A 12,438-nucleotide genomic window follows, 5' to 3' on the forward strand; every position below is an offset into this window, starting at 1 on the left:
TCTTTGGTAATTCTTGCTGGTGCCAGATGCTACGTTCAGGGATACATCCATACTTCGCATCTCTGTAAAGTGTTTTAAATTTGGATAGGATTTGTAGGTGCATTAGGTATTGTAAATTTTGAATATGTAAATAGTTCCTCTAAATGTAGAGGAACAATGTATTGAGGTACAGAGATGTCCCCTTTGACCCTTGTGGTTACCACTGGCCATTCTAAGACTGCTCTTCACACGGTTTACTATCAAACTGCAATGAGGCCCCGCACATGCACTAACAAGCCATCCCAACTTGAAACTTTGCGATCGTATATCTCTCCAAGGCAAGGCACCAGGTCTGCTGTCTTAACTTATTCAGACATGACTTCGTACATTGCATTTCTCTACCCTTTCCAAAAAGTTTCGAAACATTACACCGACACCCCCACCACTAGCTTCCACACTCGAAGCTGCAGGCGTCTATAAACCAATGACATTGAAATCATTCCCAGTCTGCCACTTCCCTCTTGTATATCCACTGTGCCCTAGTTCCCCTTTAAACTTCATCTTTTCGGCTCCTTCCCACTGTTTTGGCCCTCCTCGACAAACGTCCATCCAGGAAGATGTACATTTTCCTCCCAGCTATCTTTGTGTTGTCCCCACTCATTCTACCCGCTTGAGACTGTCAGAGTGCATTGCCACTGGCCCTCAGTTGGCTTCATTCATGCCTCCAAATTTGTTCCCCCCACCTTGCATCTAAGATTACGTACTGTATACACATTTAAATACATAATGCAATTAAAGGCTTGCCAATGTGAAGTAACTGGTACAGCAAGTAATAAAAAAGAAGGCACCGAACCGGGAACTGGTACAGCAAGTAATGCTAAAGACAGGCCGGGGAGGCTGTGTAGTAGTCAAGTGTGGGATATTCAAGACTGGTACAAAGAATTTCTGCATGGCCCTATAATCTTTAAGCAATTCGAAACTAGCCTAATTCTAACTTAGTCTTGGTAACTTTACTAGTCAAGCTTTAAAGTCATCTAATTATACCTTCTCACTGTAGACATTAGTTTCTTACTAGATACAAGTAATACGAAGTACTGAACAATACCTTACCACCTTGAAGTTTCATTTAAAATGCAGCTTTAGTAATACTGGCTTGATTTTTTTAAACTTGGTTTATAATGGGAATAGGTTCTTAAAAACCGATTCCCATTATAAAATTGAAATGCAAGAATGAACTTTGCAAATTGCAGAATAAATTTATCAAGGTTAGAAGATAATTATCAATAGTAAAATTTGAAGTTATGACAGCATTCAGAATTGACAATTTTTTGGTTTAGCCCTAGTATGTAAACTAAAAGATTTGCTACCCAGGTTGTGATCCGAAGTTTCATATACTGAATTGTCTATGGAAGGTTTGAGAGTACTGGTACTGCAATAAGGAAATATTTGTGCAGTATATATTTGATTTGCTAGCAGCTGTCTACTACATACATCTTTTATATTAATGTAGGCATCTTTACACATTATGGAAACAAGTTTGTATTGGGTTATACAAAGCCAAAGTACTTTGTTGTTTTATTTTGAATTATTACATCCTTATCACTAAATGTAAAAAGTATAAACATTTGCACAAATCTTTCATACAATATGATCCACTAGCATCACCTTCTATCACAGAACAGCTGGGCTGCTGGCAGAGGCAATGTTCCTACATAACAGCTGTCCAAACTTCATTATTCCTGTACTATTTAAGCCAATTATCATGCATCCATAATGAGAAAATTACTCCCTTGAGTGAACTATCAAGTATTAAACAAATTTAAGAAATGAAGAGAAATTCTCATTGCACCTTCAGTCCACTGGCAAGGAAAAATAAATACACCAACCATTGTGATAAATATCTTTAAACCTCACTTGACTGACGTTACATTGAGAAAATGAAGAACATCGCATAATCTGTTAAGATGTGCTCAACAGCTGATTAACCACAATCATTTAAATAAATGTGCAGTGTATGCACTTAATTTCTTTAAGTAAAGAAATCGGCACAGTCTTTTAATAAGCTATTCCTGAGGTAGTGGCCTAGAAGAGTAGTGTGCTCATGCCACCCATTTCACTTTGCTCCTTTACAAATATTTCAAAATACTGGTAGATGATTGTTACCGCAAGGAGTATACCTGGGGGGGAAAAAAAGTTAAGTTAATCACTACCATATATAAGGACATGATAAAACTAGCCTAATCTGAAGTTGAGAATGCACAGTAAATTATTATGTGCCTGAAGATTAAGACAACCTACACATCTGAAAATATAGAGCATGATTGCATTTCAGTCCATCTTGAACCATTAAAGTTGTGTAGAGTAATGTGTAGGATGGACCAAAACCATTATTATCCAGTGTTTGGGTTTGCTGTTCCAATGCACCAATGTTTAGAAATGCTAAATGACAGCATGTGGGGGACTTTTATATGAGATTCAAAACTCAGTATGGGAAAAAGAATGGCACTAAAAATTTAATGGAGTAAATGGAGGAGGGAAGGGTGGTTAGTTGTGAGCAACTCATTGACAGCTTCCAAGAAATTCAAAAATATGCTGCTACAGCCAAGTGTCTTATTGTCATTATTTAGACAAACTTTTATAGTGCGTATAAAAGCACCAGTATGCAATCAAAATTAAGCTAACATGAAAATTACATTTAAGCTAATTGATTTTTGAATACTTAATATACCATACTAACCTGTGCCAGACCCAATAGCTCCTAGGAAATCAGCTAATACAGAAAGTGCCCCAATGCAGAGACCACCAAATGCAGCAGCCGTAGGAATGTAACGATTAAGTTCGTGGATCATTGATTTTTCACGGTGACCACGCATAACCATTTGTTGTTCTTTAAGTTGTTTGGCAACCTAGAAAAATGTCAATAAATAGTAAATACCCAGTATATAAATACTACCTAGCAAATTCCAAGTAGGAAAATATACAAATTTGTGAAGTTATGGAAAGATATACGAATAAACATTAACACATTTCTGCAACTTACTGCAACTAAGCTTAAAATATATTTGCAATTATATTTTTTTGAAGAAATACAAATTTCTAAACCATTAGCATGATTAAAAGCTTCCTCAAGCGTGAAAAATCCAAAAATATAAATATTGAAGTTACTTACATCCTTTGCAGAAGATCCAGATACTTCAATCCAAGTCTTAGAAAAGAATGCACAGGAGCCAAGCATGAAGCCAATATAAATAACAGCATGAATAGGATCTTCCAAAATGTGGCCAAATGATTCTGGAGGAGACATGTAGTAACACAGACCCCCCACTGGGTAGGAGGCACGACCAGGACCACCTGAGCCAGTGTCGGCCCACACACCGAGCAGACCAACAAAGAAGTTGCCCTGGAACTTTATGGCCAACATCTGCAAATAATGTTTTACAATAATCCATTAACCATGTTGCAAAATCTTAGTTTTTTGAAACTACTATGCCATTTCGGTCCTTTAAAAAAGTTACCAGGATTCATTGGAATTTTACTGCTCTAATTCAAACTACTTTCTCTAAGACAGAAATATTTACTAATTTAAAGACCAATTGCAATATCAGATAAGATTTGCAAGAAATTACTGCAATAACAGTAACATGATCAATGCATTCAATATTATAGTTTGGAATGTGATTATTCAAAAGGCTTAAATCTTTGTATATGCATGATATTTAGAGCACTCACTAACCTGAGATATGATGTATAGATTAGACACCAGTGCAGACTGAAGAATGATGGGAATATTAGAGGTATAAAACAGCTTTATGGGATACGATGAGTACTGGCCACGGTAACGAGCAGACTTTATGGGAAGATCCACTCGGAAGCCCTAGAGAATACAATATTTAAATGTCAGATATTGATATAAAAGTACTCATTAGTAAAAAAATTTTACACAAGGCTACTAATCCTTCTATAAAACATTGAGCCACACTAGAGCAGCCCCATGACTTATTTTAGCATCCATAGTTTTGCAGTGATATATCATGCATACCATTTTTTTTCTTTATACTCTAAACAAGGCGTTCCCGACCATCCATGAATTCACCGATACACATTTAATCATTTGCAATGTACAGTATATTGTAAGTGACTGAACATCCTTCCATGGAATATTCAAATTACTTCTTGGCTTTTATTTCCAAGCCGACTACAATTTTGTTACAATAAAGCAAATAACCAAATATGAAAAAAAATTATGCATTGCCCAAGTCAGCACCAGGAAGCCCAGAATTTACATCTGGGCACATGACCAACCTGCTCATTACTTCTTTGAGGAAACAAATCCTATTTAGACCTATATGTTGCAGCTTGAGAGCAAAGACCCAACCCCAACTGAAGATAAGTGCAATGCCTTATTCTATTGCTATTAAATTCTACACTAATTTTTCACCCGATACCAAATATTGGTGTCAATGGATTACAAAAATAGCCAAGACTTTCATTTCTGGCTGTGAGCATGAACTAGTTAGTTGGACTGTTCAGATTTCATTTTGTTCATTATGATCATGAATTTTAATATTTAAAATTTAATTAGCAAGGCAAATTAACAGTACAAAAACCTATTGGGAAGAGGATTGTGAACAAGCTCTGAGAAGTTCCACAAGTCTTGCAATTGTACAGCAGACTAATAACCAACATTCAAAATTTCATTTAGCATTACTTCCCAATACCAACACTCAAAGATTAATTGATACACTTTCAACAAAAGCAGTGCAATCAGTCATGTTGAAACTTGTCTGGACACCATCCTGCCTCTTAAGCAACAATTTGGAAGTCCTTTCTCAAATTTTCCATAACCCCTACACATCTTAAATGTAAAATTAAATAGAACAAGTTATTTTTAAACATTCCTACCTGGAAGTATATAACTATTCCAAAGATGAGAACGGTCGCCAAAAGATTGGTCAAATTTGGCAGATTCTGGCGATAGAAAGCTTCTCTAAGGGCTCGCACCTGTTTAAAGAAACGTATATCAGAATTTTACTTTGTATGGTATAGGCAGAATGGTTGTTATATTTAGGGTTAAACTTTTTATAAATTTTCTAACCACTAAACGGCAGAAACTTAATCATATTTTCCATTTATCTGTGTTGACATTCTACAAGAGCAAGAATGCATGAATGAATTGATGACAAACTGACATGAATATATGCAGAGCAACTAGGGCTAATGTGGCACCATTGAAAGTGGCTAATTTATAAAGTGCCTATTAAAAGATTAAATTTTATTTTCAAATGACCAAATTTTTACTATGGATAATGTTTAAAACTCGACAGCAAAATATAAATCATGCCCACAGCAGCAAAATTGCTGTAAAATAAGCACCAATGTCTATATTGTCACGAATAAAGAATCAGATACACACCTTGTCTTGTCTGGTAGCCAGAAGATGGAAGAGAGCAATAACAGCACCTTCAAACTCTGTACCACGACCTGTATTAACAGTGGCTGGAGAGAATGCTTTCCATACAATTGTCTCGCATATGTTGGTGGCAATGAAGAGGGAGATTCCTGAGCCAAGGCCATAACCCTGAAAAATGTAAACATTATACTAGTATGCTTCCAACAGTCTAATTTGTCAAGGACAATTACAATTTTTTCAAAATTGCAATATTACTGAATTTCAAAACCATTACTGTAACATTACCTTCTGTAGGAGTTCGTCAAGTAACAGCACAATGAGGCCAGCAACAAACAGTTGGATAATGATGAGAAGACACACGCCAGCACCCAGATCCGAAGGGTCGCCATACATACCAGTCATCACATACACTATAGCTTGTCCAATTGTAATCATCATACCAAAAAGTTTCTGAGCACCATTGAAAAGAGCTCTGTCCTTAGGAGTATCACCAACCTAAAATGAAGAACACCCTTTGAGTTCAATCCAATAAACTTGAAACTTGTTTAATGAAGTTCATCTCCATACAGTACTATTTTTTTCAGAACTTAACAATACTGTAGCAAAGGAAAATTCAAACCTACATAAACTGGGAGAAAAAGTACCATTAAATTAAATCAGAAAATGTGATATTCAATAATATAGTACAGTACATATATAAATTTTTACTGCATGCCATACTTTAGCCAAGAAGAGATTTCAATGACTTTTTGCTTAAGATTTAAAAAGCATTAAAAGCATTTTTACTTTAATTTTAGTACAGTACTGTATACCGAGACTAACAATTTTGATAGCTGGCACTTTACAATTTAAAATTTTTGTAAACACCCACCTCTGGCAAAGGTCAGAAAATTGTTAAATATATAATTTTAAAAGCTTTCTTAAAAAACACTAATAAGCAATTTTTATTACAGCCTTTTTTTTATTTTTTATTTGGACAATACTTCATAAATTATGACACACTTAACAGTATCTATGCAAATAGATTTAAACAATGCTATACATGAAAATTATCCAATTTTTAAGTACAGTACTGCCCTTACACCAATCACAACGAACTTTCAATAATTAACACTACTCACCTCAATTATTTTAGCACCTGCTAGCAGTTGCATGATGAGACTGGAAGTGACAATAGGAGAGATACCCAGTTCCATGAGTGTGCCTCTGTTACTGGCTAGAATCACCCGAATCCAGTAGAAGGGGTCAGCCGAATCCGAGCTCATGATTCCAAACAGAGGAATCTAAAAGTAATAATTATCTTACTAAAAACATCTTAATTCATTAAGCTTACATTAAATGCAGAAGAAAGTGCTACATTTTAATAAAATTCTTACTTCGTGAAACATTAGCATAAATTGCTAATATAGTAATCTTATTTTATAAATGATCCTGGCTATATTTTTACTATATTTATAATAAAACTACATCTTACTACTGTAGTGATAAAATTATTTACATAAAAAAAAATGATCCAACTATACTATACCACAAGAGTTCAAGACATCATCACTAAACAGTAATCTATTATCCAGATTCCAGATTAATTTTTACATTTTCTTGTGAATGTAAAGGGGCAGGGGAGGAGGAGAAAGGGGGAAGGGGAACCAGAAATTTATCCAGATTAATCTCGGGAAGAAAAATAATGGGGATTCCAGTACGCAACCATAAAATTAATAAAAATTGGCCGGGGTTTTATTGCATATATAAAAAGCAGTAGTATGAATGTTTGATATTACAAAGGCAAAACCTTTTAGGCAACAACTAAACCAAATACTTCCTGATGTGTTTGGTATCAAATAAGTATGCCTGTCAATGTATTCAGCAAGGTATATGCACATCCAATTCTGTCATTTACTAGCAATTTGATTTGTAAATTTAATAAATTCACATTTATCATAATTATGCCTCAAATGACTAATGGGAACATTATTCCAGATCAATTTAGATCTGCAGCCTCTGGTTTAAAAAACTGAAGAAATTTTACAAGTGCAAAAGGTATTGTATTTTAGAAAAATTATTGCAATAAACTAATTTGTGAAATGAGTATTTCCACTTACGACAATGGTAAATGACAGAACTAAGTAATGAGTGGAATTTGTTAGGTGTTAATGTGAACATTATTGAATTTTATGGAGGCAAGTCATGAAAGCTGATAGCTATAGAAAAGTTCAATACAAAAAATTAAGGTATGTGTGGAAGTTACATTATGAATTATTAAATGTTTTAGAAAAAATAGCGAGAGTTTAGCCGAAAACACGGGATTGATACTATGGAAAGGAGCAGTTATTGTACCAAAATATATCGAAGATGCAAGCATCCAAGAATGCGAGTTTACCATGTAGTTAATGTCTAGGTATAGCAGGAGGGAGGGAGGTAGGGAATTATCAGGGGGAAGTTCCAAGCCATTACCACAGTATAGGACTTAGGTGTCATATTTTGAGGTTATCTTGAGATGATTTCGGGGCTTTAGTGTCCCCGCGGCCCGGTCCTCGACCAGGCCTCCACCCCCAGGAAGCAGCCCGTGACAGCTGACTAACACCCAGGTACCTATTTACTGCTAGGTAACAGGGGCATAGAGGGTGAAAGACACTTTGCCCATTTGTGTCTACCTCGTGCGGGAATCGAACCCGCGCCACAGAATTACGAGTCCTGCGTGCTATCCACCAGGCTACGAGGCCCCTAAATGATAAGGATAAGGTCATGATAAGGATTTGGGATGGGATGGAGGAAGGGAATGGTGTCCAATCACTATGACTGACGGGAACTGAATGCCGACCTGCATGAAAAATTCACTAACTCTAGAACAGCCTTTTATGAATTTTTTCCATGGTTAACCGGAGCAAAACAAAAAAGCACCTTAATTAAGCCTTATATTTGTTACAAGTAATGTAGGTTTACCCAATTGTTTAAGTCAAAATCTAAGTAACTTGTTGCATATATAATAATGAAAGTATTCTGTGTACAACCAATTATTTCCTTAAATTCTAAAGTCAATACTGAAAATTAAATGAACTAAACAAGGGAGAATACTACATACTGTAAATCTATCATGCACAAATGCTTATGAGATTTAACATGCCAATTAGAAATTAAGTGTTGTATATATTTCCTAAGTAAAAAAAAAAAAAAATATGATGTCATACAAACATGTTTTATTACTAGTAAATATTCATAAGGGTGTGTTCATGTGGAAAATGGAAGCTTAGCCTACCAAAGTTTGGTAAGCTAAGATTCTGGATTAATTAAACTTTACATATCTGTAGGAATCTTACCTGGCAACAGACAAGGAAGATGAATAGGGTTATGGCAGTCCATAGCACCTTTTCTCTGAACTGGATCCTACGTTCTGGCTTCTGTATTTCAGGCAATACCGCACAGAACGGCTTTATCACCTCGAGGAATTTAACTGAAAAAGAAACTTGCTAGTACACAAAATTCTCTCCAAACACTTGAATTTAAATTTTATTTTTAATTCTAATTAAAGACTAACTCTTTAGGTCAAAAAAAGCAGCACAATACAATATAATTAATTTAATTCAAGGTATTACTATTTATAAATACTGGAAGGTACATGAAATAATAATTTTTGATAATTAAGCATTCACCAAAAGTCTAAACCCATCTTCCCAACTTGCGTTTAGGGCAATACCAAGTTGTGATTGAATACGCAATGTTGCCCAAATGGATCCAATAGCTCAAATGGTGTCACCACGTAACTATGGAAGCCTACACAATTTGGAGCTAGACAGACCTTCGTTCCTGGTTATATCCCATCATATTATATTTTAGTATTTCTACTATCTTAGTATTTCTACTTTTGCATACAGATTACTCACTTAATATATTTCATGAAAATAAGAATTTAGTTTAGTCTGTTTTCACAATGTAATGCTGATAAATGCCAGAAGGAATACTGACCATTGCCCAGACCAAAGAGAGATTACTATATTTTGTACACTTTTTAATACCAATCTACCGTTTGATATGAAAATGTATATTTTTTCGTACTTATAGGCAGGGGTGGAAATTTCTAATGATAGAAGAATAATAATGAAGCACTCTCTCTTGGTGGGTGGCTCCAAAAAGTACAGTACAATTGGAAAAGGGGTTATATAAAAAAAATATCTAAAAAACAAGATCAGCAACCATTTGCCCCCATATGTTATTTTAATTTTCTTAATATTTTACCTAACCAAAAACAACTAAAATGCCTAAATCTGTATTCTCTTGAATGCAGGCAGGAGAGATTAATATAAAAGTGGAAAACAGGAGGGGCTGGTCCAAAACCTGCACACAGAAATAACACCACACAAGACCAGGAGGCATGGCAGGATGTGCAGAATAACCCCGTTGAAGAGCAGAGGTGCAATAGGTACCCTGAGAGAGAACTATCAACATCAGAGGCCCGAGACAGTTCAACACACGTCCACTACACATATGGGGCATAACTGGCCAACCCCTAGCAGTGTTCAACTCAAACACCTCCAAAGGATACCTGATCAACCAGGCTGTGACTCGTACATCAGGTTGCGAGCAGCCATGTCCAACAGCCTGGTTGACCAGTCCAGCAATGAGGAGGCCTGGGCAATGACCGGGCCGCGGGGACACTAAGACCCGAAACCAATTCAAGGTAGGTTATTTCATGTTATTTTGTATATATCTATTAAAGACTACAAAATTATCTGCATTCCTGAAGTGATATTAATTTTGTCAGACAGGACACCTGTAAATACACACAAATGCACATGCATCCACTAGGAAAATGAAACGTGACTCCGAACGTTTGCGTATTTCAACAAAGCTACAGACAGACAATTTTAGTCAGTTAAATGAAATGCACTAGGCTGTGATGTGGTGGAGCCTGGCTCCATACAGTCAAATGCGAGATATAAAAAGCCCAACAGGCTCAGGAATCAGAGCATCAATTGATTGACAGTCGAGAGGCAGGACCAAGGAGCCAAAGCTCAACCCTCCCTCATGCACAATTAGGAGTAAAATTAGAATACATTGGGCTTGTATTTAAGCCTCCCAAAGTTGAATTATTGGCCTTCCTCAGGATACAACCACACATCAGTTGCATAACTGCTGCAAACCTATTTAATGCTAGGTGAATAGAGGCACTAGGTGAAAGGAAATGCAACCATTTTTGTCCCGCCAAGAAATTTAACCTTGGATCCCCAATTGAGAGGAAAGCTACGAGGCTAGTATTACATGTAATACTTGGTAGCACTGACAGGTTAGGGCCTAATGGGCCTAGCTAGTCAGCCTGTTCTCGGGAGCATTTCCAACGTCAAAAAACTTTAAAAGTGCTTTATCCTATCCACCTAGAGGACTCTCGGACAAAACTTGACACTACGTCAATTTCAAGAGCTACAATACTTTTCTAGTACAAGAAATCTTTGGTCTCTAAGCACGTGTCAAAATTAACCTATTAGGAGGATGGGTTAAGGTAGTAGCAATATGGGTGACCACATCTGCTACTCCTGGCTAGTAGTAGGCATCCTGCAGTCTTGGGAGACTCGAGTTGTGCTCTGGTTACCAAGACTGGGGGTGGGAGACGTGGTCACCCATAGAGCTACCACCTTAACCCAGCCTCCTAAAAGCAGTACCACTACCGAAGACTTTTCCCGAACCCAATAAAACGTGCATAAACCAATAGAACCAATTCTGGAAAATCTTGTTTACGTGTGACCATATGTCTTGAGAACCCAAAATCTCTTAATAGTCGACCAAAAAAACTCTTGGGCGATCTAAAACTTAATAAAATCATTAGGCGACTGGAACAGTACTTGACCTAAATATTAATAACCAGCAGGAGACATAACTAGGGCTTTATATCAAACAGCTTTCATCCCTCGATATGTTTCAAGAGTCTAGGCCTTGTGGTCACACTGGCGGGGACCATTACGGTGTTTTAGAAGCTCACACACACATTAAGCTGAATCATAGCAGCCATCAGTGTCCCTGGCCTCAGGTCAGGTGGCCGCCGCCTCCACCCCCCCAAAAAACTTTCACTTTGCAAATTTTCTTCAGTACATAAAATAATCATTCTCTCCAGTACTTAAATACTAAGGTGGGAGTACTGTGCACCCCCAAGGACCCTCAATAGAGGGCCTCCATGCATTACTTACAGGCCACAGCTGTCGTCGATACAATACCGGGGAAACCCGGCATGTCCGCTTAACAGCGGTTAACGTGTATATTATACGCCATAAGCGGTGGGGAATAACCCCCATTATCACCTACCGTCCCCTGGTATTAGACCTACACCTGCACGTATTGTACCAACGGAATTCAAGTATTAGACTTACTCCCCATGGTGATGTTGTTGTGGCGCGAGCCAGCAGCAGCGGGAGAGTGTGTGCACCCCTGCGTGTGGTGGCCGCTTCACTGGCCTCAGTGAGGGCGACGTGTCCCAGCCTCCTCGGCCCGCCGCCAGGGGGACGGTACACGCGTCACTTCCTCCCCGCCATCATCACCACCACCCGCCACGCTGCCACATCACCTCTACATCCATCTCTCATCTTACATTTTCTTCCATATATCAACACAAAATATCACAACTCATGCATCTTAATCAATTCATTTTAAACTACCTTACGTTTATCCCGGGATTAAATTATGACTCAGGATAAGTTTTTTTAGCATCATACGTAAGTTTGGAATATTTTTAGAGACCAACAAAACAAAACAAAGAAGAGTGGATTGAACGGTTTGTCGACGTTTACACTTACAGGTATATCGTGGCCGCCGGAGAGAGCGGACACCTTATGACTCAAAACATTTATATCATACTCGTATGTATTTATAGCTATATATACATATAAATATTATTTTATTTGTATGTTATAAAAGGAATTACACGCAAATCATGCGAAAATTAGGTACTGTAACAACTAGCTATATCTATAAATCCAACATTATGTGTGTAACTCATCTTCTATGTATGTACTTTTACCTGAATAAACATTTTGATTTTGATTTGATTTGATTGAAAATGTTTAATA

At 37.0% G+C, this 12,438-nt stretch overlaps 1 protein-coding gene across 1 annotated transcript; it reads right to left on the reverse strand.

Moving 5' to 3' along the window:
• Positions 1 to 1,542: 1,542 nt before the first annotated feature.
• On the reverse strand, positions 1,543 to 11,881 carry Sec61alpha (SEC61 translocon subunit alpha). The gene is made up of 10 exons (XM_045749295.2): positions 11,743 to 11,881; positions 8,704 to 8,837; positions 6,511 to 6,672; positions 5,675 to 5,884; positions 5,393 to 5,557; positions 4,882 to 4,980; positions 3,713 to 3,853; positions 3,149 to 3,400; positions 2,717 to 2,885; positions 1,543 to 2,156 (listed from the first exon to the last, which is right to left on the reverse strand). The coding sequence occupies exons 1-10, from the start codon at positions 11,747 to 11,749 to the stop codon at positions 2,062 to 2,064; spliced, it is 1,434 nt and encodes a 477-aa protein (XP_045605251.1). The 5' UTR covers positions 11,750 to 11,881; the 3' UTR covers positions 1,543 to 2,061.
• Positions 11,882 to 12,438: the final 557 nt, after the last annotated feature.

Source organism: Procambarus clarkii, chromosome 27 (genome assembly GCF_040958095.1).
Source record: "Procambarus clarkii isolate CNS0578487 chromosome 27, FALCON_Pclarkii_2.0, whole genome shotgun sequence".
Taxonomy (NCBI): Eukaryota; Metazoa; Arthropoda; class Malacostraca; order Decapoda; family Cambaridae; genus Procambarus; species Procambarus clarkii.